The 27,246-nt window shown below is 38.7% G+C and overlaps 5 protein-coding genes and 1 pseudogene across 10 annotated transcripts; 1 reads left to right on the top strand and 5 right to left on the bottom strand.

Annotated features, from left to right (window-relative positions):
- Window positions 1–793: 793 nt before the first annotated feature.
- LOC106425421 (RGG repeats nuclear RNA binding protein A-like) lies at window positions 794–2,343 on the bottom strand. The gene is made up of 6 exons (XM_048764077.1): window positions 2,187–2,343; window positions 1,822–2,089; window positions 1,683–1,743; window positions 1,478–1,591; window positions 1,068–1,118; window positions 794–991 (listed from the first exon to the last, which is right to left on the bottom strand). Exons 1-6 carry the CDS (start codon window positions 2,341–2,343, stop codon window positions 794–796), a joined length of 849 nt encoding a protein of 282 aa, XP_048620034.1.
- A 2,205-nt stretch (window positions 2,344–4,548) lies between these two features.
- LOC106425344 (CRIB domain-containing protein RIC2-like) lies at window positions 4,549–5,836 on the bottom strand. 5 transcript variants are annotated; one of them, XR_007326044.1, is made up of 4 exons: window positions 5,636–5,836; window positions 5,404–5,542; window positions 5,164–5,252; window positions 4,549–4,909 (listed from the first exon to the last, which is right to left on the bottom strand). XR_007326044.1 is itself a non-coding variant. In XM_022705395.2 (3 exons), the coding sequence occupies exons 1-3, from the start codon at window positions 5,754–5,756 to the stop codon at window positions 4,737–4,739; spliced, it is 408 nt and encodes a 135-aa protein (XP_022561116.1). In that variant the 5' UTR covers window positions 5,757–5,836; the 3' UTR covers window positions 4,549–4,736. The 5 variants fall into 5 exon arrangements, 1 of the variants encoding a protein (XP_022561116.1); XR_001285096.3 differs by having other exon boundaries at window positions 5,164–5,542; XR_007326043.1 differs by having other exon boundaries at window positions 4,549–5,252.
- Window positions 5,837–6,422: 586 nt separating this feature from the next.
- BNAC07G11420D lies at window positions 6,423–8,080 on the bottom strand. Of its 2 annotated transcripts, none has more exons than XM_022705394.2 (5): window positions 7,735–8,080; window positions 7,418–7,518; window positions 7,171–7,284; window positions 6,765–6,848; window positions 6,423–6,597 (listed from the first exon to the last, which is right to left on the bottom strand). In XM_022705394.2, the coding sequence occupies exons 1-5, from the start codon at window positions 7,982–7,984 to the stop codon at window positions 6,541–6,543; spliced, it is 606 nt and encodes a 201-aa protein (XP_022561115.1). In that variant the 5' UTR covers window positions 7,985–8,080; the 3' UTR covers window positions 6,423–6,540. The 2 variants fall into 2 exon arrangements, with proteins under 2 accessions (XP_022561115.1, XP_013721534.1); XM_013866080.3 differs by having other exon boundaries at window positions 7,418–7,521; window positions 7,735–8,071.
- Window positions 8,081–9,708: 1,628 nt separating this feature from the next.
- Window positions 9,709–10,590, top strand: LOC106425388 (glutathione S-transferase T3-like). Its single transcript, XM_013866121.2, has 2 exons — window positions 9,709–9,930; window positions 9,991–10,590. The coding sequence occupies exons 1-2, from the start codon at window positions 9,709–9,711 to the stop codon at window positions 10,588–10,590; spliced, it is 822 nt and encodes a 273-aa protein (XP_013721575.2).
- Window positions 10,591–13,602: 3,012 nt separating this feature from the next.
- LOC106425355 lies at window positions 13,603–15,116 on the bottom strand (annotated as a pseudogene).
- A 3,679-nt stretch (window positions 15,117–18,795) lies between these two features.
- LOC106425387 (glutathione S-transferase T3-like) lies at window positions 18,796–20,574 on the bottom strand. Its single transcript, XM_013866120.1, has 3 exons — window positions 20,464–20,574; window positions 19,251–19,555; window positions 18,796–19,132 (listed from the first exon to the last, which is right to left on the bottom strand). The coding sequence occupies exons 1-3, from the start codon at window positions 20,572–20,574 to the stop codon at window positions 18,796–18,798; spliced, it is 753 nt and encodes a 250-aa protein (XP_013721574.1).
- Between the last annotated feature and the right edge of the window lie 6,672 nt (window positions 20,575–27,246).

The following is a 27,246-nucleotide window of genomic DNA, read 5'->3' as shown; positions in this document are numbered from 1 at the left end:
GGACAATGAGTGAAGACGTTATTAGTCACATATTCTAAACAGAAGGTTACATATTTTTAAGTATATATACTGAAATAACTTTTCATTATCAAGAATCAAAGTAGAAAGCCCATGAATTCGCCATGTCTAAGATAAAAAACGATTTGTTTCAAAGCTAAGAATATGGTAATGAATTAATGAGTTGGTGCGAGGTTCATGATGTTCATACCTTCTCATCTTAAAGTAAGAGGATGATACCCATGATGTTACGTGAATCTCAGAAACGGAGATGACGACCACTAATCTCCTTTGAAATTTGGCAAGGGCGAATATCGTCAAATCGCATCGGTCAGAAATAGCATCACCGCATATGTAATCATTTTAGAACAGAGAGATAATAACATCAACGTGGAGATGGACATAATGAGACAATCAGATGTTGGTATCTCTTTTGGGGGCTCGTTTTTTTATAGTGGTTCATCTGATTTTGGTTATGATCACTTGAGATTTTGACGTAATCAGTATATAAGAAATCAAGAGAGATGGGAGACGATGAGTTGAGTGGAAAAAAAGGCATATTGAGAAGACAACAAACTACTATAAAGACTAAGTGGTAAACCAAAATAGAAAAGGGTATTGTTTCAAACGTTAAAAAAAAAAAGACAGGTCATGCATAAGTTTGCAGAAACTCTAAAAACTGCGACAACTAACAATTTACACCTGACAACAACAGACCGGCAAACACTCAGCATGAAACACTTCAGTCTTGATGAGGAAAACTGAAGGAGACAGCACAAGTTTCCAAGGATGGATCCTACTTGCCCCCAAGAGATGGGAACTGAGCAGTATCTCCAATGGCAGGCGCAGCTTCACTATGGTAACCATCAAATCCACCACCAGAAGCACCTTCCCCGTCACGACCACCACGTCCCCTTCCACGACCACCACGACCTCCTCCTCGGTAGTAGTTCTCACCCTCACCTGGTTTCAAAAACTCGTTGATGTTCACAGCCTATAAACCACAGAACACATCCATAAGCAAACTTATTGACTTTTACAAACTCCTTCATTCAGACAACAATGTAAACCTTCTTAGCCTTCTCTTCTTTGTCATCTTTGCGTTTGTCCTTATCCGAACCCTGGGAGACAGATCAAATGCAAAGTTCAGAACCAGTTAAGAGTGTTTCTAGTCGACAAGACATGGAGATAATATGTCTTACCAACTTAATGAAGATTTCATCGAGGCTTCTTCTTGTTTGAGAGTTTTTGCATTGATTCAAACACTTTAGTATCAACTTTCCTTTCAGAAGTGTTCTGAGACTGAAGGGCTTTTCTCTTCTCCTCAAGTATTTTTCTCATACTCATCCAGAGTCATTGCCTACCAAACCACAAGCCAATAAGCATTGAAGGATAATAAAGAAAAAAGCTGAGACAAGAGTAAGTTCAGTTCCATGTCCTAATCTAGCAACCTAACATCTCTCTTAACTCATCTGCTTACCTTTTCTTCAGACTCTTTCTGCTCCTCCACTTCAGCAGTGTTCTCCTTGTTAGCATCAGCAACAACCTCATCAGCAACGGGCTTCTCAGTCTCAACACCAGCAACTTCTTCAGTCTACCTAAAATAGACGCCAGAGCTTCTTTTTTAATTCAATTTCACAATCACTACTATGAGATAAAACATCAGAAAATGCTTACACAACAACAACTCCTTCTCCTGGTGTTCCCCAATTTCCACAACCAGTTTCTTCGCTTTTGATGTCACCCCTTCACCAAAACTTAAAGCTTAACCTTAAAAGATTAATGCAACAACAACAACAAAAATTGAATGAGGTTAGGACAGACTCTCTGCCAGTTCCACTATGACGCTCGAATGTCCTTCGAGGACGTTCACCGTCACCAGCTTCACCACGTCGACCACCACCACGACGAGCACCGCCATATACACTACGTTTCTCATAGAGAGGCTTTGAAACGCATGCTTCCTCAGAGGGCTTACTGTTACCATCACCGCCTCTAAAATCACGGTTGTAACCACCACGACCACAGCTAAATCCACCGTCTCCACCACCACGTCCACCGCCACGTGGAGCATCACTCCTAGCCTCTCTCACTAATCAACATCATTAAAAAAACAATCAGATACCACGAATGGAATCAAATAGACACGAAAGTTTAATAACTTGCTAATCGTGTTAAGCGAATCTCACCAGGTTGAGCAAGCTGCCTCGACGGAGCAGATGACTTAGCAGAGACAGCGGAAACAGGTGCAGGTTTCTTAGGCTTATCTGCAGCGATGGAAACGGCAATCTGGCTCGGATCCTTAGCGCCGTCATCCAACATATCAAAAGGGTTCAAAGTTGCCATATCTTCAAATCAATCGAATTGATTACAACCCTTGTTTTTTTACCTAACCAAAATTATCACACAGACATAACACAACTGATTACATCAGTTGGTGAGAGAAATCTATAATTGCAGCGAAGGTGTAACGTTTCATATTTGGAGGGTTTTTGCGAGGAGACGTACATGAACCTTATCAACACCTAAATTTACTACTGAAATAAATCTGTTGAGATTCAATAAACAATTAGATTTAGTTTTGTGTATCGGCTTCAGGATAGATCTCCATCACAGCTACATCAGTTTTGTGTATCGGCTTCAGGATAGATCTCCATCACGGGCTCGCCGAGGAAGACCCCGCCGGTTCGCCTAAGCTATAAAAAAATCAAAAATTAGATTCGAAACAAAAAAAACTCAGATTTGGACAAGAAATAACGCACAGATTCAATAGCGGCATCGATCTTAGCCTTAGATCGCTTGGTAGAGCGTAGAGACGATGAAGACACAGTTCAGGAGATGAAGAAGAAGAACAGAAACGCTTGGAAGCGAAGAGCTACGTCTCGTCTCAACTATATCTCAGGAAATCTAAAATATCGGAGAAACTTTATGTAAATGTGGGACCCACAAACATAAAGGAGTTGCTGACGTGTCACAAAGATTCAAGACCCTCAGAGGAAGCCGAGGGGCAAGAGCTTCCGACCTTCATAAATATATATTAGGTTCGGCCATCAATGTACAAAGGTATCAGTTAGCTTAGTGGTATAAATGTTGGTGTTTATATCTCAATAACTCGGGTTCGAGCCATGGGTTTGACACTTTTTCACACTTTTTAAAAGTGGGATCCACAAAACGATGACGTGACGCGCTGAGAAATGAGCAAAAACGGATCTATTATAATATAGATTTATTATAATTCAGTTACTAAAAAATTGATGATATGGGTTATATCTAGATCTTCTAATTTAACAATAGGTAGATTCTCTCTAAGATAAATACTATTTTATATTTAATATATTTGTTCATAGGGTATAATGGTTTTAGAATATATTCTACGTAAAAGTATATTCACATAATCTCGATTAAGCTAACAATCTAGCTATTCTTTTCTTTTTTTTTGTCACAAAACTAACTATTTTTTTTTGTCACAATCTAACTATTCAGCTCAACAATTTGGGTGACAATTCTACTAAATCACCTTAGTTATTATAACAAATAAATAGTAATTACATTATTATGAAGATCTCAACGTGCTATGAAATCTCTACTATATACTATCACCAAACTCATAATTTTCACTCATACCAAACACAACACAAGAAGTTTCTGCTACCAAAACAAAATTGTAATCTATGTCCAAATAACTATTAAATCGATAATAAACTCTAAATTTATAAAATCATTAAAATTATAATATATTATTTTATTTTAAAACAAAAAGAATAAATCTCGCGCTTAGCGCTGATTACAGTCTAGTTATATGTTAAAAAGAATATCTTATTTTTTTGGACATGTAAATATGTATTTTTCTAAGATTTACAGTTTTGCCACTATTGGTATTTTACAATAACGTAATAATGCTATAAACCAATTCATATGTTCCGAATCTCTCAAAAAGTAGTTTTCTTAGTGCTTGCGGGTGGATAGTTAAAATTAAAAAAAAAAGTATATTTAAACAACTTCATTTGAATATAATTTTTATATTAAACTCAAATTAAATTTGAAATATTATAAATATATTATAGATTTTGAATTTGTACTATTCACTAACTAGTATTATAACTTACAAATAGATAAATATTGTTAATTTTATTTTATATTGGTACATTTGTTAGTTAGTCAATTATATTTGTCACAAATTAATATCCCACATTAATTTTTAACCTTTTTACCAGTTGTACAGATCAGTTAATAACGTTTGAGTCATAAACTCTCGCATCAACAAACTTGCGAGTATGTCCTAAATATATACGTAGCAAGTCAAACCACCCAGTTTTTTTAAGTAGCTTAAATTTAATCCAAGGTAAAAATTTGTTTTGTCAACAATTAGTTTACAAAGGGAGGAGCAATAATTGATTATATGTCTACTAATGTAATGAGTATGAGTATGATTATAAACGATGAACACGTTCCCGTTCACCGGTGATTTGAAGGCATCACTGATTCGAATATGATCTTTAATCCATTGTAGAAGATAATCAAATTTATTAGATATGTTAGTGATGATAGTGAGCAAACTATAACTGAATATTGAAAGATAAAAAAGGCATCTTTTGAAAGTCATTATTGGATAGACTTTGTGGTGTTTTCTTTGCAACCCAATGAGGGTCTTACTCTTACGTATATGGAACCATTGCATATAAACAGAAATGTAAAATAGTATATGTAAAGTTGTTTCATAGTTAAAGATACAAATTAAATCAGACGGCAGTGAGATGGAAACCAGCGAATGGGAAAGATGAGGAATTGGTGGTGGAATAGACGTCAAAAGTGGTCATGGTTCCATCGACTCCGATGTGGCTCAAGTGTTTCACGTCCGTTGGAAACCCTATCTCCATCTCCGCCTCTCTTTCTTCCCTCTCCTCTTCATAACCTGCTCATATACAGAAGCAAATGCACGTTATCGGGAAGTGATTCATGTGTAATGTGTTTTATTCCCAAATTTTAAAACTATATATATATATATATATATATATATAGTTTTTGATAAAAGATAGTTTTGGTGGTCCCTAAATTATTATGAATTTTATTAAAATCTAACTAAAATATTTAAATTCAGTGTCGACCCTAGTTATATCTCATATGTAGATTCATAAAACATTGCCAAATATTTAGAAAATGACGAACCTATATATATGACTATTGTATTGTTTCTTGAGTATTCCAAAGAATCATAATGGTCGCAAGTCTCTCTAAAAATTTACTCGCTGTATTAGCTGTATAAAACGAAATATGACCCGTCATCTTCAGTTATTTGTGAATTGTAATTAAGCTAAAAATATATGAATTATCATGTTGATACACATATATTGGTTAGGCTAAGACCCACTTAAAAAAGAAAAGAAAAAGGGGAGTAGTAAAAAAGACATATGAATGAAGTAGTGAGAAAAACTCTTGAAGCTTCGAATAATTTTGTCTGAGATATTAGCACTGCCGTTGTTGTTGTTGTTGTCTATGCTCGTGTCTTCTTTTTGAAACAAGCCATTTTCATCACTTTCTTCTCTCCCTTAGAAAACCAAAAAGAACCAAAAAAGAAAAAGCCAGATCAGACAACATAAAAGAAGAAGCAAAGGAACAAAGTGTAGGAGAAGGAAGGTACTCTTGATGAGCTGGTCTGGTTTCTTGGGTTGATCATGAGTATCAGCCACGGCGACGCTGGATTGCGTTGAGCAACCCAGTGAAAATGGCAATGCTACAAATTGTTGTATCCGATCTTTCATCTCTCTCTTTTTTTCTTTTTTTTTTTTCTGGTTTGCTTCTTGCTACCTTGGAAAATGTATGTGCTTGTCCTATGGGGGGGGGGGGGGGGGGGGGGGGGGGGGTGTATACGATATGTAAGCGTGTGGAAATGATGGAAAACTGGGGATTTTGGTAGGGGTTTTATTTGCAGTCTCGTGGGTTTTTTATGGCTTTGTAAGCAAGTTATAATCATTAATACGTTGAAGAATTTCGTAATTAATTCCTAACCCAATAAAAGGATTAGAGAGTGTCATTATTGAGTACATTTGGGGATGCTAGTTGGCCAACAGTGCCACTTAACCTAATTTCTGGATTAAACATTCAGGATTACCCAATAATAATCTCCTTTATTCGTAACTGTAATCAATACAACCATAAACAAGCTTCCCACGACGATTACGTGACTTACGTCCTACTGTAACTAAAACAACTTCTCATCTTTATGAATTACACACTATTAAAATTAGTGTTTTCCAATAGTAAAATTCAAAAAAGATGATCAGACCTGCAAACCGGTAAAGCTATGACAAACCGGGTCAGTCCAGTTCATACGGGTGAGAAGTGGTAACCTAGCTATTTATTTTCTCCAACTATTCATTTGTATATAAGTCATCTTTGATATAATAATTGAAGAAGGAAGACTTTAGTTGGTGTAAATAAGCACGAATAAAATAAATGATGGCCTTACACCCGCTTAATTTACATAGTCGCAATGGAGAACAGAGAAGAGGGAAGAGCCGTGATTCTACCACCACACCTAAAAACCTATAAGAAGTATTTCATTCTTTCGTCTCTCCTCATTGCATTATACACTGCTTGAACCTGCCAAAAACCAATCCACACCAATTTTTTTTTTTTTTATCTCACCAAATCTTTATCTTTAAACTTTCTCTCATCCTCTGTGTAAAATATGGTTAGAATCTCTATGCTTCTTGTGCCTATGTGTATGTCTTTTGTGTGAGTGTGTGAGAGAGGGAAGAGGGAAAAACCTGTTCACTCGAGATAACTCGGATAGGGCCAATATTCACCGATACATATTTGCCTTTGCTTGATAATGTCTGCTTCACACAATCCTTTTGATGTCGGCAAAAACACAGAGATACATGGTTAGTAGGATTCTTGTGTTCCCAGTATTATAAATTGCTTGAAAGTCCTCAACTAAAAAGACCGACAGTTGATGCTTTCTATACACGAGAAGAGTATAAACAAAGAATTGGTGTAACATTAAGAAGTCAGATGAGTTCTATTAAGCACTAATACACCAAGACTCATGATTCTACTTGAGATACCAGGTTTCCATCTCAAACCAGATTCAAAATCAGAAGCAATGATCTACAATTCTCTTATCAATCAACAGTAGTATGAAGATACCCTCTGAGAGGAAAACAAGTTTACCTCTGGAATTTGACGGTCAATGACAGACTCAACAGCAACGACCATAGCATGCACAAAGTCATCTCCACCAGTCCCTATCGCTGTAAACCCTCTCTCTGTTGGGTATGTATTGACCTGGAAAGTCGAGTCAGCAAACATCATCTTAAACTATAGTGAATGCAATCCAAATCCACAGGAGCAAAACCAAAAGAACAACTCCACTAGGAACTGACTAAACAAGTACAAAAGATTCTCTGAAAGAAAATACCTTTTGGTCAAGTTCAAGCCAATCTTTAGCAGAATCATCAGCAACAGTGCCTCCAATAATCACATTGGTAGTCTTCCCAACCCTCCCATCAGTCTTCGACACTTCTGCATGCCATCAGCATGAAACACGTGTCAATAAACTAGCACTCAAGCTTGATTGCTAACCCTAAATAATCCAAATTCCTAGAGATTCATCCACCACATGTGAAGGATTACTTCAACTGACAAAAACGATTCCTCTTCGAATCCATTTCGGCCAAGCAAAAACAAAATCACTCTGAAACGAGTTACTAGGATTGAAATCAACGAGACACGAACCTGAAATCGCCTTGAGCACAGCTTCTTGAGGCGGACCTTGCTCGGATTGATCGTTATTGGTGCAATTGAGACGAGGGAGCCGGTCCGGAACAGAGGCGAAACCACTGAAACTTAGTCTCTTCGGCGCCGGGAACAATCCATGGACAGGAACAGACGCCGGCGAAGGAGGGAAAAAGAAGCATCTACTCGCGGAGGAAGTCCGACGTGATTCCGATAGGAAGACGGAGCGCAGAATCGTTTTGCAAGCCATTGTTTCGAGCTGCTCTGTTTGGAGATGATGATGCGTATGAAACGCTGCGTTTGCGTTTGGTTATTTATATAAAATCGTTCATAGGCGTTGCCGAAGGGACGATAAGGTCTAAGGGCATCTGTATTGGCAGTCCCTTAAGGCATCCCTTAGGGGGGAAAAGAGTGGAAACCGAGGAAGAAAGAGAAGGGAAAAGCCCTTAATTAAGGGCTGTCCCTTACTCTTCAATGACCAAAAAAAAAAAAAAAAAAAAAAAAAAAAAAGCAAGACAAGAGACTCTCTCTCCCTCTATCTTCATCCCACCAATAAAGATGCTCTAAAGACACTTAACATTATTGAGCCCAAAAGAAAATAAAAAAGACCGAATTATATTTGGTACCTCCCTTAGTTAAGATGTGTTGGTGGTCGTCCTTAGGATGCACGTGTCAGGTTGGGAATGACCGATGATTTTTAGGGTAAAATCGAATTGAGTCCATCTTTCAGTTTGTGTGTGTCGGTTATCTCGCGAGGGCGATTGAGAAGGCGATTGACAGTGTGATTCTCTCTCGACGGCGGATCTCTCTCTCCACGGCGATTCTCTCGCGACGTCGCTTCTCTCTCGCCGGGGCTTCTGTCTCGCCGGCGCTTCGGTCTCGACCGTTCTCCTCTCCTTGATTTCGAACGCAGTACAGAGGATCTGTTGTCTCTCTCGACGGCGGATCTCTCTCCACGGCGATTCTCTCGCGATGTCGCTTCTCTCTCGCCGGGGCTTCTGTCTCAACGGCGCTTCGGTCTCGACGGTTCTCCTCTCCTTGATTTCGAACGCAGTACAGAGGATTTGTTGTCTCACCGACAACGTTTTACTGAATACAAAGGTGAAGAAGGTATGTGTTCCTCCACCATATTGAGTATTTGTATCTATTTTGTTGTCGTTGTCGATCTACTTCCTTGGATGAGGATTTTGTTGTCGTTGTAGATATAGGGTTTTCAAAATTTTGAATCGTCTTTGTGATATGTGTTGATATTTGGTTATGATTACCGTGTCTGATTGTCTGTTTGGTGTTTGGGTAAAATATAGTGAAAACTAGTGTAGCTTTAGGGTTTTGAAAATATATTATCGTCTTTCTAGTCTGTGAGAGAGTATGATGAAGTTACTTATTGTTTGCAAAATCATTACTTATTTGATGAAACTGATATCTGTTTTTTCGTTTGATTGTGAGTCTGCTATTAGGTGAGGTTCGTTTGGCTCTCAATAACTCGGATAATTTACAAGTCAAAAAAGAACAACCATTTCGTCGAAAGTACAAGGTAATTCACTTTCACTTGAACTCCAATAGTTGTTACTAGTAGCTCCACTTAATGAATTGATAAGTCGGATTGAAAACGTGTAGGCATGAACTCTGATTAGAATTTGGTAGGCATGGTTGGTTGTGAAACTTGTATGTATAGTCTAGTTTGTTTGCAACCAAATCCTCCTGTCTTATTTGATGTAGTGAGATGATAATCTAGTTTGTTTGCAACTAAATTTTGTTTTATTTTAATGGAAATTAAGTGAATTGAATCGTATAGTATGATTGACGAGATGTGTAATAACTCTGATTTGACTTTCGTAGTTTATGGTTAGGTCATTGTTACTTATTATCCTTCAAGCTATCCTTCATTCTCCATCATCTTCTTTCTCTCTTCTCTGGTAAAACCCGAAACAATTTCCCTTTCTCTTCTATAATCCCTTCTCTCTTCTTAGTGCTATGGATTCAAGGATTCCATATAGCCAGTCTTCTGGCTATTTAGGCCTTCATAACAGTGAACACGAAAGTGTTCTCAATGGAAACTTTCCTTATGAGAGTTTTCATTCTGGAGCATCAGAAATCCCTCCTTTCAGTTCACAACAGTTTGAGGTTCCAACTCCACCTGAAGACACACCCGCGGAGCGTGGGAAGAGACAGAAATGGACACCAGCTGATGATGAGGTGCTAATCAATGCCTGACTTAACACATCCAAGGATGCTATTGTCGGCAATGAACAAAAGTTACAGAACTTCTGGAAAAGAGTTGGCGAATACTTCGCTGCAAGTCCTCATGGTACAGACAGTGGTGCAAAGAGGGAGCATAAACATTTGAAGCAGCGGTGGCACAAAATAAATGATCTAACCAACAAGTTCTGTGGCGCATATGCAGCCGCAGAGAGACAAAATTGCAGTGGTCAAAACGAGAATGATGTTCTCAAGGTGGCTCACGACATCTTCTACTCTGATCACAAGATGAAGTTTAACCTTGAGCATGCATGGTGTGTGTTGAGGTATGACCAGAAATGGCTTAACCTTAACCCTCCTAAGGCTAGTGGGAGTTCAAAGAGAAAAGATTGTGTCGAAGGTTCCCAAGCATCTGTCAATGTTGGTGATAATGAGACCCACCCTAAAGGTATCAAGGCTGCAAAAGCAAGAAGGAATACGGCTCAAGGGAAGATTGTTGATGAGTATAAGAGCATTTGGGAAATGAAGAAGGAGGATTTGACGATGAAGGAGAAGCTGTCTAAGCTAGCCATACTAGACACTCTCCTTGCAAAAAAAGATCCACTCAGTGAGGCTGAAGAAATTGTGAAGAATAAGCTTCTGGCCCAGTATTTCTGAAACAATAATGTCCTAATTAGCTTTTAACTTTCTAATAACTATGTCTGTAATAAGATCCACTCATGTTTGCTTCTATGACCACCTTTGAAATAATGAAATCTCCTGTTTGCTTCTATGATGTCTTGTTTCTGTGGTTTTGTTTCATGTGTAATTTGTATACGAGCCAAATCAATTTTTTTCTGAGCATTTAAGCCTTTCTTTGTAATATGTTGACCTTGTCTTTTTTTTTCCAGGTTTAGCTGAACATGGGACATGACTATAGCTATAGCCAGCTTTCTGAATCAGAGGAGTATGGTGGGGAGACAGCTGACAATATCTACAGCGAGACAGAAGATCTTATACGTCGAGACCAAGCTGAGATAAGGTACAATTATGGTGAGCCGGTTCAGTATCCTCCTCAACCCGAGGTTGAGTTTGGATTTCCGCAGACATGCTACTGTGGTAGTCAACCTGTTCTAGCCACATCTTACACTAGAAATGATCCGGGAAGAAGATACTACACTTGTGATAATGTTGATGATGGAGAGTGCCATGTATGGAAATGGTGAGATGTGGCGGTTATGGAGGAGATGAGAGCCAGGGATATACACACGCTTCAATTGGCTGAAAAGGTAGAAGCTCTAGCCTTGTTGAGTGACTATGAGACTCAGCAGAAACTGGATACGGTAGAGAAGATGGTGTGTGAGTTAGCTAAGAAGAAATCAAGGTTTACCAATGGCTTTGAATACTTGGTTGGTGTAATGGTTTTCGTATTAGTTTTAATAGGAATGCTTCTCATGTTTAAGTAAATCAAATGAGTTATGGTTTTAGTTTCATGTGTAATTTGTAATGGATTTGTACTCTTTCTCGGCTTTGAACTCTTTGAAGTCTTTCTCGGCTTTGTGTGATTTGAACTCATATAAACTCATGTGTAATTTGTGTCGGATTTGAACTCATGTATAATTTGTAATGGATTTGAACTCTTTCTATGTCTTATGTTTCATGTGTAATGAATCGGATGTCTTAATGAACTCTTATGTCTAATGTTAAAAGTGTAAATGAACTAGGCTACTCAAGACTCACATGCTATTTACATGGGTTGTTTGTTTGTTAGTATCACAAGATGTACTATAGTATCACAAGATGTACTCAAGAGTCACATGGGTTGTTTTCCACAAGAAAACAAGATGCCATCACAAGATGTATACTTCAAATATCACAAGATACATTTTTTTAGTTTCTATAAATACTTCATCATCTTCTCTCATAACATATATTCAAATCATCACTCGTATGCTCACTTTAAATACATTTTTTTTCTTTTAAAATTTTAAATGGCTTCTTCTTCCCATTATCATTACCACAAAGATGATGATGAGGATTTTGATAACATATTTGGTGATTTTTTGGAAAACCCTGATTTTTTTCCAGAACCAAAAGAGCGAAAAAACGTATTTTTATCGAAAGAACCCGAGAAGAAGGCCACGAGAAGCTTTGGAATGATTATTTTAGCGAAACTCCAACATACTCTCACAATTTATTCCGGCGATGGTTTCGAATGAACAAACCATTGTTCTTGTGTATTGTCCATCGTCTCTCTACAGAAGTAGAGTATTTTCGACCAACAGAAGATGCAGTCGGACGGTCGAGTCTATCTCCGCTCCAGAAATGTACCGCAGCAATTCGTCAATTGGCGTATGGTGGTGGAGCTGATACAGTTGACGAATATGTACGACTTGGTCAAACAACAGCTCGAAAATGTTTGCACCATTTTACCGCCGGAATAATCCACTTGTTTGGCGATCAATACCTCAGACGTCCCACATCGGAGGATCTTGAAAGACTACTCCTTGTTGGTGAACAACGTGGATTTCTCGGGATGATTGGAAGCATCGACTGTATGCATTGGGAGTGGAAGAATTGCCCCGCCGCTTGGAAAGGAATGTATTCACGGGGAACCGGAAAACCAACAATTGTGTTGGAGGCTGTTGCTTCATATGACCTCTGGATATGGCACACATTTTTTGGAGCTCTAGGTACTATGAACGATCTTAATATTCTTGATCGATCACCTGTTTTTGATGACATTATTAACGGGATAGCTCCGCAAGTAAACTTTTATGTCAACAGAAGGGAGTACAATTTGGCTTACTATCTGACAGATGGTTTTATCCAAAATGGGCGATTTTTATTCAATCTATCCGACTACCACAAGGTCCGGCAAATTCTTTATTTGCTAAAACCCAAGAATCCGTTCGAAAAGATGTTGAGCGCGCCTTTGGGGTCCTGCAAGCTAGGTTCGCCGTTGTTAGAAATCCTTCTAATTTATGGGATAAAAACAAAATATCATATATTATGAGAGCATGTCTCATACTCTATAATATGATTGTCCAAGATGAACGAGATTCACACATTCTTGAGGAATTTCAAGATGAGGATCTTACATTTGCCGTTAAAAAGTCTACAAAACACGGCAATACAATTGGTCGTCGCAAAGAAGTTCGGGATCCACAAATCCATCAACAATTAAAAGAAGATTTGATTGAAAATATATGTGAAAAATTTGGACATCTTCCAAATTATATATAATGTTTAAGTTTCTATAAATTCAATAAAATGATTATTTGCTTTTATTTATGATGTTTGTAATTTTTTTTTTATTTGGCAACTTTGTAATTTTTTTGTGTTTGTGTTTTCTATTTAGATGTTAAATGTTTTCTATTTAAAACTTATCCTTTATATATGTCATTACTTATAAAAATAAATAATTAATTTACTAAGAAACCACTAAAAATCCTAGCAATAATCTACACTTTTGAGATTGTCCCTAACCTTTGTCTCTTAGCATCACAATAACATTAAAATAAGCTTTATAAATAAGCTTAAGGAAACACAATTTGGTCCTAGCAATAATGATGCTCTTATGCCCTTCAACAATGGTCGATGCTAAGAACACATACTGCAATTTACTTTTTTCTTTAGCTTATTCTTATAGGATGTTTCAATTATTTTTCTGTAAAAAAAAAAAAAAAGAACTCAAAGAAGAAATCGTGTACACCTTGTTGTGTTCGTACCACGAAACAAAAAACATAGTTGCTCTCTTTTCTTACCCACTAGTGAAAAACAAACATCCTAATGTAATCAAGTAAACAAAACAATTTGACACGATCTGGTCGGCAGACAAAACCATATCGACACAACAAACGTTGAAATCTCTTCAAATCTAGAACCACTCTGTTTGGGAAATCGAATCTAGCAGGCAGTATTATTGTCCTCATGGAATGGTGTTTCACTACTAGGGCTTTATCTAGCAGGAGGTGGAGGGCCAAGGGATTTAGCCATGCCAACCCAAGCAACAATCCCAAAGGCGAGAATTATCCAACCGCATACATCGTAAGTGAAGTCATTGTTCTTCTTCTTATTCTTCCCACCCTGCAAAAGCAAGGATAATTTCTCTCACTTTCTGCTTTACCTTCTCATAATCTTGAGACTAGTGAAATAACTGTATGAAACAAGCGCATTAAAGAAGCAACAAAATTTACGCCAGCATTTGAAGAAGCAGAGGGACCTGCTCCTCCTCCTCCAGCCAGTGCCTGCTGCATCATTCCACCATGCTTATGTATCTCCTTATGCAGTTTCGGCCCCTACTCACATAGACAGAAAGGTTTCAGGAATTGATTAATAAAAAAAAAATACAAAGACCACAGAACCAAATGTCAAACGATTCTCCCCAAATGTAATAATGACACAAAAAGTTGAAAGAGGTACCTCTGTTGCAACTTCCATGGACTTGAGATACATCTCATTACCTGGATCCTGCCAAACAAAAAAAAACAAACAACAATATAAGAAGTTGGTTTCATTAACAGAGTACCTCACATTCAATTCAAAACCATACGAATGTACCATATTTCCAGCTCTCTCGAAATAGTCAGCAGCTTTATCAAAGAGACCTTGGGCTACATCGGAGTCCGGGTTAAGAAACGCTTGGGAAGAGTAGGCGTTGCCAAGACACCAAAGAGCCTGATGCTTCCCTGGGTTTATTGTTAATACCTCTTCGAACTTGGAAAGAGCATCTACACAATAGACCGTTGCATTTTGTTTTGTTATTTTCTTAGCAAAAAAGATTTACCTAAGACTTTTTTAACAAAGACTCATACCATCTAACATGAGCTTTGCATCAGCAACACTCTGGAACTGGGAAAGTTCAAGCAATGCTCCACCCCACTTTTGCAAATTCTGTATATCAAATCGAATCATAGAAACCTATATCAATCAATCTGATCTCCTAAAATCTAATTCAGGTTACACATCTCCGTACAATAATGATCCTGAACGATAGGAAAAAAAGAATCGAATAGTACAAACCTCAGAATCGAGAGGATCCTTCTTGTACTGTTCCTCACAAGCGTTTCGAGCGAGGTCATCATAAGCCTATCGAAATCGGCGGCAGAGAACTCCATCGTCAGATGCAGCGCAAGGGAAATCAAATCTAGGGTTTGGTTCTGAATGCTAAGGGAAGTTGGATGAAGATGAAGAAGAAGACCTGGAAACGATGATATACGTCTCCGAGGGTTTTAGCCGGATGTTTTGTTTGTAACATTATTGGGCTTTTTAATGGACTTTCTGGGTCGAACTGGGCCTTTTGATGATCTCCTGAGACAAACACTACATTCCATGTATTAAATTCGGAAGAACCCCATCAATCCAATCTAAGAGCAAGTTCAACCCTAGACCGCTTACTTGGTTCTTAATGAAATTTTAAATAATAAATTTAGCTTAAAAACTTTTGTTAAGAAATTTGTAGATTCTTAATTTGGGGTTCTTAAGAAAATAAAATATATTACAAGATAACATCTTAAACATAGAGATTAAAGATAAAATTTATTTATTAAATAAAATATATTACAAGATAACATCTTAAACATAGAGATTAAAAAAAAACATTTAAACAAAGATTAGTAAAAAAGAACGAGAATGATTTTAAAGAAGCATCTGAGTTCAGTTGTTGTCTTCATCACGTCCGAATTTACGCCATATATGTTCAACCAAATCAGCTTTCAGTTGTTTATGCTTTTGTTTATCACGAATTCTAATTCGAACACCCATCATATTGGCGATATTTGTAGGCATATCCATAGAAAAATCGAGATCGACATGTGAACTTCCAGTGTCTTCTCCTTGTTGGAACTCTGAAACATCATATTGAGTGTATCTATCTCGTTCGTCTTCTACTATCATATTATGGAGTATGATACATGTTCCCATAATCTTCCCAATTTTGACTTTATCCCAAAAGAGTGCTGGATTTTTTACAATAGCAAAGCGAGCTTGCAAAACTCCAAAAGCGCGCTCGACATCTTTTCGGACAGCTTCTTGATGTTGAGCAAATAAAACCGCTTTCGGACCTTGTGGTATTGGAATTGATTGGATAAAAGTTGCCCACTTCGGATAAATACCATCGGTGAGATAGTAAGCCATATGATACTCTCTTCCATTGATAGAGAAGGTGACTTGCGGAGCTTGACCTTTTATTATCTCATCAAAAACATATGAGCGATCAAGAACATTGATATCATTTAAGGTACCTGGAGGTCCAAAAAACGCATGTCATATTCATAGATCATACGAAACTACCGCATCTAAAACGATTGTGGGTTTTCCCGAACCACGTGAATATTGACCTTTCCAAGCGGTGAGACAATTCTTCCATTCTCAATGCATACAATCGATGCTCCCTATCATCCCCGGAAATCCACGATATTCACCAATATTAAGTAGACGTTGAAAATCACCCGGTGTTGGTCTTCTTAGGTACTCATCGCCGAATAAGGATATTATTCCTTTCACAAAATGTTCCAAACATGACCGAGTTGTAGTTGCACCGAGTCTGAGGTATTCGTCAACTGCATCAGCCGCAGTACCATATGCCAAACAACGAATGACTGCTGTACACTTTTGAAGAGGAGAGAGACTGCTTCTTCCGAGATAATCTTTCTTGTATCGAAACAATTCAACTTCATTGGAGAGGCGATCAACAATATGCATGAACAATGGCTTGTTCATTCTAAATCGTCGTCGGAATAGATTATGAGGATATGTTAGAGTTTCACTCAAATAATCATTCCATAATTGTAGATTGTCTTCTTCACGATTTCTTTCGATATAAACTCTTCTTTTTTTTTCTTTTCTTCTTCTTCTTGATGACCATATTGAAGAGCAAAATCCTCGAAAGCTTGATCAAAAGTATCATCAAATGCTTGATCAAAAGTATCATCAAATGTGTTTTGAGAAGAAAAAGCCATTAGATGAGACTTGTTTTACACAAACTTGTTTATTTGTTTGAGAATGAGAAAGAAAGATAGAACATGAGAAGGTGATAATGAAAAAAAAAATGGACACGCGAGAGGAAAAACAACAATAGAAATAGATTTACAATCTTTAGAGTTTGAGAAGACAATCTTTATATAAAGGTTAATAATGATACAAGAGAACAAGAGAAATAGATTTACAATCCGTGACCTCAAGACAACAAGACATTACAAAGACTACAAGAGACCAATTACAGACCCGTGACACTACAAGACAACGCTTTATCAGTACATGACACTGATTCACCAATTACAGTCCCGTGACACTGCTAGATACATACCAAAAATAAAGACCCGTGACACTACTAGTTACAGACCAAGAATAAAAGACACTATAAGACTACAAGACATTGCAGACCCGTGACACTCAGCTTGTCCGTGACACTCAACAACTATTTTTTGACCTGAAAATAATAACAAGAACATGAGATCAGACAGTCTTTAAATCACAAACAACAACTACAGACCAAATACATAGAGTCCGTGACAGAAGCCTCATTACCTTACTAGCCTGCATCCATAATTCCGACGTGCCAGAAGCTCCACTCTTTCACTCAATTTTTATCATCTATTCTTCTGATTTTATATCATCAACAACAAGAAACAGAGACAATTTATATCAAACATAAGCATACAACAAGAAACATAGACAATTTTTTCATCCATGACAAGAAACAGACAGAAGAACACGAAACATAGATAGGTTAAGACTAGGGGTGGGCACTTCGGTTATTTTATCGGTTCGGTTCGAGTTCGGTTCGGTTTGGTTAGTTCGGTTCTAGAATTTTTCCTGCTGAAGTAAACCATAGTTAGTTTGGTCTGGACCGATTTCGGTTCGGTTATGTTCGGTTCGGTTTATATTCGGTTTGGTTTGTATTCGATTCGGTTTGTATTTCGGTTCGGTTCGGTTTAATCGGATTTCTGAGAACTAGAGTCAACATGATCCAAATAAGCCTTGCACTTTTTCATGTGTACATTCAAGTTAGTAGTTCCACCTGTAGCATGATTGCATGAATACGTTTTACCACAGTAGTTGCAGGAACACCTTGAGTCATCATCTTCAAGCCTAGTAAAAACATTTCATGCAGGCGATCTTGTAGGCAGTTTTCTTTTAGACTTTGGAGAATGTGTCGGAGAATCAGACTCTTTTCTTTTCTTGTTGGTTGTTTTTCCTTTATCCATCTACAAACGTATGAAAAATCGTTAGTAAGTTAAAAGAATAGTTTGATGTTTTCACTTTTCAGTTGTATAAATATATGTAACAAATTCTTAGAACTTGATATTAAAAATCTCACCTGAAGTTATTAGAATTGACACCACCAAAAGCAAAAATATGCAGGAAGGAGAGTAGGAGACGCAAAAAAGAAACGCAGCGGAGAATTTTTATTTTTAATTAGACTTGGTTTAGGTTTTAATTTTAGGGTTTAAAAGTATACACTATTGAAAAAAAAATAACATGGAAATTATGTGGGCTTAATGACAAATATTTCAAAAGTTATACGAAGTGTCATGGAAATCAAATTATATTAGGATTTCCTTCGTGCCAAAGGAAATTACGTGGGCTTAATCTTAGGATTTTAATATCTTGATATTACTAATATTTTTAATTTAAATAACTATAAAAACACTTCGGTTTATCGGTTCGGTTCGGTTTAAACCGAACTGAACTGAACCGTTCGGGTTGGAAAAATCTTCAACCGAATGATTTGAAATGGACTTTGGTTTGGTTCGAATCGGTTTCGGTTCGGTCGGTTCGGTTCGATCGGTTCGGTTTTTTTGCCCACCCCTAGTTAAGACAACTAGATAGACTTGAAATTAAACTAATTAGACAACATAAACTTAAGAGCAACAAAGCTTAAGCCAACAACTCATTAATGAGCTTCTTCTTAAGAGCTTCTTCATAGTCAGCTAGGGGTTCTTGTTTGGCGAGTAAACTGTCAAGTAGCTTTATCTTGGAAAGCTTTTCTTTCTGTGACAAATCCTCCTTCTTCAGGCTCCACATACTCTGAAACTCAGAAAATGTCATCCTGGATTGCTTCTCTTTCCCCTCTGCCATCTTCTTCTTACCATGTCCCTTTGAAGCCTTAACACCCGGTGGTCGGTTACATCCTTGATCAGCCTCACCAGTGGTGGTTTCAGTAGCGTAAGAACTTGATGATTGTGCACTGTCATCGAGCTTCGTCCTTTTAGTGCTTCCATGGGTTTTGGAAGTAAAAACTCACACCATTTTTGGCCATTTCGAAATTCCTTCCAAGCATGTTCCATAGTAAACTTTTTTTGTGGTTGTTGAAGTAGATTTCATGAGCTAACTTCAGAACATCATTCTCATCGTGTCCTGAGCTTCTCTCTCTGCTTGCGGCTTCATAAGCCCCACAAAATTTGTTCACAGCATCGTTGATCTTCTGCCAGCGCTGCGTACAATGGTCTCCCGTTCTCTGTTCACAGCCGGAAACCTTAGGACTTGCAGCAAAGTAAGCTGCATTTCTTTTCCAGAATGCCCTGTATCTTTGCTTGTTCCCAACAATACAGTCTTTACTAGTGTTTAGCCACGAGCTGATTAGGACCACATCATCTACTTGCGTCCAAATCCTCCTTTCCCTACGCTCTGTTGGAGTCTGTTAAGGCGCTTGATGAGAGAAAACAGGGACTTGTGACGAAGACAGTGAGACACTGTCTTGTGAAAAAGCAAAAATAGGTTCTTGTTGACTGTTAAGCAGATCAACAAATTTAGAGGTGTTGTTATGTGGATAATCCATTTCGGAATATGGATTAAGACGAGATAAAGATAAGATAATTGTGTTTAGTAGATAGGAGAGAAAAAAAGTTGTGTTTTATAGATGAGAAGAGGTAAAGAACAATGAAGATAGTTAATCAAGGCATTTAACACAAACAACCACATAGAGTGGACATATATCTAACTTTATTAACCACATTTAACATCGATTTCTATCTAACCACATTTATTACCAAACACAACCATTCTCAAACATCAATTTCTATCTAACACTTTCACATCCATTTAATACCAAACTCAACCGTAATCTACCACAACTCTATCAATTCATTTCATACCGGTTTCTAAATCATAGGGACATGTCGTACCTAAATTGGAAGCGCTGTCCTCTTCATGGAAGAACCTTGCCCCTTTCTATTCTCACTCGCTTGATCCATCCATCTTAACACACACACACAGAAACAAAAACAATCAAAAGATTAATCACCAGACAATAACATGAGACATAAATCAACACAACAAACAAATGATAAGTTGACAAAATTTGTGATACCGAGAACAACAACAGTTGGTCACACACAGAAGCCAAAAGGAATCAAAGGATTAATCGCCAAACAGTAACATGAGACATAAATCAACACAACAAACTAATTCTAAGTTGAGAAACCTTGTGATCCGAACAACAACGATTGGTCAATTCTTGTTATTTAGAATCCAACAGAACACAACATGTAACACAACAAACAATCTAATACATGCATGAATTGAAGGATTCAAACATAAAAAAACCAAAAAACTTAGCTTTAGCAAAGCGAGTGATTCTTCCTCCATCAGAGCCGCCGAGCGAGAGAGTCGAAGTGATTCGTCCTCGACACGAGCCACCGAGATAGAGGTAGCCATTTTTCCCCCTCCAGGAGAGGCAATGAGAGAGCTCTCGCCATTTTCCCTTCTCGATGAGAGCCGCCGAAAGAGCGAAAGAGAGACCGAGTGAGAAAGCGAGAGAGAGACCGAGTGAGAGAGCACTACAAGAAAACAGCAGTATTCTGACGGACATTCCGACGGAAAATGAAATCCTCGGAATATACCGAGGAATTTCCGAGGAAATTCCGAGGAAACACAAAATTGGGGTTCCTCAGAATTTTCTCGGAATATACCGATGGAATTCCGAGGAAACCTCAGTCCGTCGGAATATTCCGAGGAACAATGTGTTCCTCGAAAAAAACCGATGAATTCCGAGGAAATATTATAGCCGTTGGAGTGCCGTTGGGGGATTTTACAAAATTCCGAGGAAATTCCGACGAACTAGCCTTTTCCGTCGGAATTCCGTCGGAATTTCCTCGGTATGTCGGCAGGATTTAATCTATATATACAAGCACTCCTCTTCCTCTTCATTCACTCTATATCTTCATCCTCCCTCTTACTCTATTTACACACGAATTTGATTCATAAAAAATATGTCTTCTTCAAATTATTTTCGTTCTTGGATCGATCGACCTCATTTGGATCCGAACACGAGATTGCTTACGGAAGAATACCAACGAGGTATAACCGAATTCATGGGGTTAGTTCACCGACAACCGGAAGCAAAAACAGGTAAGTTAAGATGTCCTTGCTCTAATTGTAAAAATAGAAAGGTTATTAAAGAGTGGGATGTTTGGACTCATCTATATTTGAGTGGGTTTACACGAAGTTACAAAATTTGGTATCATCATGGGGAAACTGATTATGAACATGGTAGTACTAGCGAACCTCAGCCAGCGGTTAGATTAGAAGAACCAATTAGAACGGATGTAGATTATGGTGTAGGTACTGAGCAGATGGTAAATGATCATTTTAGAGGGGAAGATTTACCCAATGCAGAAGCTAGGAGATTTTATGATATGTTGGATGCTGGAAAGCAACCATTGTACGAAGGTTGCAGAGATGGTCATTCAGCTTTATCATCTGCTACAAGATTGATGGGCATTAAAACAGATTATAATTTGGCTGAAGACTGTGTGGATGCGATTGCTGATTTTGTAAAAGGTATTCTACCCGAGGATAATGTAGCTCCTGGTTCATACTACGAGGTTCAGAAACTCGTAGCTGGTCTTGGTTTATCGTATCAGGTAATAGATGTATGCAGCGACAACTGCATGATTTATTGGAGGGCGGATGAACAGCGGGTTACATGCAAATTTTGTGGAAAGCCTCGTTATAAAGATACGAGTGGAAGAGTTCCAGTGCCATATAAAAGGATGTGGTATTTACCTTTGACGGAAAGGTTGCAGAGGTTGTATCTGTCTGAACGCACAGCGCAACCAATGAGATGGCATGCGGAGCACTCAACAGATGGTGAGATCAGACATCCTTCAGATGCAAAAGCGTGGAAGCATTTCCAATCAAAGTATCCCGACTTTGCGTATGAGAGAAGAAATGTCTACCTTGGATTATGTACTGATGGTTTTAGTCCGTTTGGCAAGAGTGGAAGACAGTATTCTCTATGGCCCGTCATTCTTACACCATACAACCTCCCCCCAAACTTGTGCTTGCGACGAGAGTTTTTGTTTCTCTCGATTCTCGTTCCCGGACCAGAGCATCCTAAGAGATCACTTGATGTGTTTCTTCAGCCACTAATATATGAGTTGCAACAACTATGGGCTCAAGGTGCTGAAACATACGATGTTTCGTGTAAAGAAAACTTTCAAATGCGGGCAGTACTAATGTGGACAATAAGTGATTTTCCAGCATATGGTATGTTGTCTGGATGGACAACGCATGGAAGGCTATCATGTCCATATTGTCAAGATAACACTGATGCTTTCCAACTAAAACACGGAAGGAAAACGTGTTGGTTTGACTGTCACAGGAGATTCCTACCACCTGATCATCCATATCGTAGGAGTAGGAATTTGTTTACGAAGAACAAGAGGGTGTTTGACAGTCCACCTCCGGAAATTTGTGGGAAAGATTTGAAGATACAACTAAGAGATTTTGGTGCAGAAAGGACGCCAGAAGTCGGTGGACATGAGCGTTTTCCGGTAGATGCTGTTGGAGAACTACATAACTGGCACAAAAAAATATTTTCTGGGATCTGCCATACTGGGAGGATCATCTGCTAAGGCATAATTTAGATGTCATGCATATTGAGAAGAACTTTTTTGACAATCTCATGAACACGATCCTTAATGTTCAAGGTAAAACAAAAGATAATTTGAAGTCAAGACTGGATTTAGTCGATATATGTGCTCGTTCAGAACTTCATGTTGATGAAAATGGTAGGGCTCCTTTTCCCATATACCGACTTGATGCAGCGGGAAAAGATGCGTTCTTTGATTGGATTTCAAACGATGTGGAATTTCCAGACGGTTACGCATCAAATTTGCGTAACTGTATCGACAGAAAGGAAGGAAAGTTTACTGGCTTGAAAAGCCACGATTGCCATGTAATGATGCAGCGCCTCCTTCCGTTCGCCTTCAAGGAACTATTACCACGAAATGTTCATGAAGCAATTGCAGGGATAAGTGGTTTCTTCCGCGATTTATGCACGAGATCAGTGACTCTTGAAGGTATTGAAAATTTGAAGACTAACATAGCCGTGATTCAGTGCAACCTTGAGAAGATATTTCCTCCCTCATTTTTTGATGTTATGGAGCATCTTGTTATTCACCTGGCAAGAGAATTGGAACTTGGTGGTCCTGTGCAGTATAGATGGATGTATCTGTATGAGCGGTATATGTTCCATTTGAAAAAGATGGTGAAAAATTTAAGTAGGGTGGAAGGTTCTATAGTCGCACAGATGATCAATGAAGAAACTTCAAACTTTGCCGAGTACTACTTTCCAGCAGAAGTTCAGACCAAAAACAGAAGACCTGCTCGGCATGATGATAGAGGCGAACGGGCAACATATCATGTTACGGTTCCAGACATTTTCACAGACGTTGGACGACTTAGCGGAAAACCAAAGGACCGTCGACTTACTGAGCAGGAGCGCAGTCATTTGCAAACATATTTGCTCACCAACTGCGAAGACGTTCTTCAATATGAGAGGTAAATAAATGAGCTTACAAATTTTTATTTTAACAAGTTGAAATTTAAATCTTAATTAATTACATTATTGTCATCATATACATGATTTTCATGGCAGAAAAGCGGTTCGAGTATAGATACGCCACAGAGGACGAACTAGAAGAAATGAAGCAGAGAGAATTTACTGGATGGATGTTTACTTATGTGAGTGCTTTAAACAAATTAAAATATATTTTATCACATATTTATACTAATTCACATTTATTGATATAACATATATATATGTGCTATTAATAGGTGTCTGCTGGTTTGGCCAGAGGTGAAACATTTGACGATTGGATACGTGAGATGGTCGTTGGACCAAACTTTGTTGTGAAGTCATATCCGAGATTTTGTACTCGAGGATATGCATTCACAACTCAGAAGAGGAGACGTTCGAGTACGACTTATGATGCTGGCGTTTGTTCTGCATCAGGAGATGATGTATACTACGGACACATACATGAGATTTTGGAAATCAAGTATTTGGGCATGGTTGGATTGCGCTGTACTGTTTTCTATTGTGATTGGCACGACAACACTCCAGATCGAGGTGTGAGAACAGATGCATTTGGTGTTACATCAGTAAATTCGAGGCGAAAGCTGCAATATTATGATCCTTTCATTCTTGCTTCTCAGGCCGATCAGGTAATTAAATGTTAATTATTCAGAATGATTCATCATCATGTGTATTAATTTATAATTTTTCTAAATGTTACAGGTTTGTTATATCAAGTACCCCCGGGTAAGGAACAGAGATGATCCATGGGTTACTGTTACAAGACTCAACCCGAGAGGCCGAGTTCAAGGAAGTTCTGAGCTAGAAGACCCACTACAACCAAGCACATCCGGCAACTTAAGTGCAGCAGAAGATTTAGCTGGAGTTGGCCTTGTAGTCGATTTAACCGACTTTGGAGAGGAAGCCGTCGTTCACGTAGAGGATGAACCAGTGATTGGAGAGTTTCACGAAGATCCAGATTCAGATTCATCTGGTGATGATGACTCGGAAACAGACTACCATTGAACTTATTTATTTTATTTTTTTAAGAAATACCGAGGAAATTCCGAGGAACACTTGATATAACCTCTTTCCTCGGATAATAGTTATTTGGTTTATCTAGCAAGGCAAAGCTGAATACGAATTAAAAACTACTCAGAACACAACCAAATAAAACGAAGAAACCATGTAAAAGAAATACGAACTCATAATTAAGAAACCCAAAAAAAAACTCAGTTCAAAATTAACAGAAAATAAGACCATAAAACGTTAGAATAGAAAAGAAAATAAAATAGCCGGTGATAGCTCCTACTCCTCGTCTCCTGCTCCAGATGTTCCTGCATCGTTGGGTCTCTTGGACCTCTTTCTTACCCTGTGTGTACCACTAGAACCCGAACCCGAGGTGGATGGAGAGTTGTCCCGATGAACTACATCATCCTTTTGGCAACGACACGGCCTGATACGTGAAATGGCAGCCCAGATCTTGTGTAGCATGTCATTGTTTGTCTTTATGCTCTGATCTCTCCAATGTTGTTGCTGGCGCGAAGTGGCGTTCGGTGGAAGCTCTTGCAGCTTGCACTGGCTGGAGTCTGATGGGAGTAGCTGATGGGGTTGTGAATCATCTAGAATGGCTTGTGCAGCCTCATCTTCTCCTTCTTCATCAACCACGCCCTTGCCTTTGGTCTGATATTTTGGCGTGAAGAAGGATGGCTTGTCTACTAGTGCGGTAGCAGGGGGTAGGAACTCAACTGCAGCCTCTGAAAGTAGAGAAGTGAGACCGATCTGAGGTAGGTGGCAGTAGAGTGTTTTCTTCGCTCGGTCCTGGAATACGTAGACGTAAGGACCATCCCGATGGATCTTCGAGTGGGGACCAGCTATGAACTCCTTACTCACAAGAGAAATGACATCCAGGTAGTTCCAAGCAATGTTGTTCGATCTGTCCAGTGCTACCTGCTGGTTCTTGCAGTCTACACCCACATGTCTAAGGATCCAAGTAATCACTGCACCAAATCCACATGCATTGCTCTTGGAATTGGTTACTTTCCCCTTGTATCCTGCTAAGTTTGCGGCCAGCACCGCTCCCATGTTGAAGGTAGTAGCAGGTGGGAATGTAGAGTTTGCAAATGCCGGTAGCAAATGCCTCACACCTTGGTACAGGAGGCACAACTCCCATTGCGTGACTGATGCGGCTGTGGTTGTCCCGTATAGCAATGAGCCAATGAGGCGTGTGGCATATCTCAGTACTGTGCTCCGGATAAGTGACTCCTTTGCCTGAGAAGATCTATAAACCCCTGTGCCAATCGTTTCCTAGAAGTTCAACAGCTCTGAAGTCCAATAAAGACCAGATGTCCTCTCCCCTGCACTCAATCTAAATAGTCCGCAGAGGTCTGTGAAAGTTACCTCATAGTATACTTTCTGCACAACGAATGCCAGAAAACCTTCCTGATGCCTATCATCGGGACGGGTGACGTATGCGGATGCTATGAACTGGCGTACCAACTCCGGATAAGTGGGTTCGTTGAGGTTGCATAGTTGGCCTAGACCCATGTTCTGGAACAGTCCTTCAATGTCTGCTTGGATTCCCAATATTGTCATCGTCTCAGGACATGCTAGTTGTGTAGCCGGAACGGCTACCTTCTTCATGTTGTTGTAGTGGGTGGTATCAGACTTATCCCACTTCTTTGGCCTTTGCTTCTCCAGATGAGACGAACCCTCTTCTTGTGTGTTTTTCTTTGCTGACATTTTCGTGCGCTTCATTCTCTACAAAATAGAATCATTGCTCTCAACATGGTTATAATCAATTAAGAACTCAAAGCAACATGAAAATGAAAAGCGAAATCGAGTTGTGATAAAAAAAAATCAAATTCAAAAAAATTCTCAATCCCTAAATCATCTCAAATCCTGTTCCAAACTCGTTGATCACAGACAATTGTGTTCTATTCCATGTTTAAACATCTGTTTCATGCATATTTGATCAAGGAATCAACACGGAAATAAGAAATTCACAAAACCCAAAAAATTGCTCAAGAACACGATTTCAGAATGTGGAGATTCGCGGAGTATACCTGTCTTAGGATGAAAACGAGTGTAGGAATCAGGTAGAGCTCGAAAAATCAAGGGGAATAGAGCCCAAAATTGTTCAAATCGGATGATTATAGAGAGAGAAAGAGGGGGGGGGGCGAATTATAGGGGAAATCGAAGGGGATGAGAGTTCTGAGGTTTAGATCCAAAAAGGTCGGGTTTTGCCTTATAATTCTGTTCGCAAACGCATCGATCGATGCGTTTTTTCACATAAACGCATCGATCGATGCGTTTATAAAAAAACATACAGGATTTTCCTAGAATATTCCGAGGAAGGCTTCAGATTTTGTTCCATCGATCGATTGTTCAATCCAATCGATCGATCACATTCTTACGGCTTTCGTCCATCTGGTGATCGATCGATGCGTTTTTCAAAACAAACTCATCGATCGATCCAAAAACACAAGTTCCTCGGAATTTCCTCGGAATATTTCGAGGGAATTCCG

The sequence above is a fragment of the Brassica napus genome, chromosome C7 (assembly GCF_020379485.1).
Source record: "Brassica napus cultivar Da-Ae chromosome C7, Da-Ae, whole genome shotgun sequence".
Taxonomy (NCBI): domain Eukaryota; kingdom Viridiplantae; phylum Streptophyta; class Magnoliopsida; order Brassicales; family Brassicaceae; genus Brassica; species Brassica napus.
Note: the sequence above shows the minus strand (reverse complement) of the source record. Positions and strands in the feature narration are given on the sequence as shown.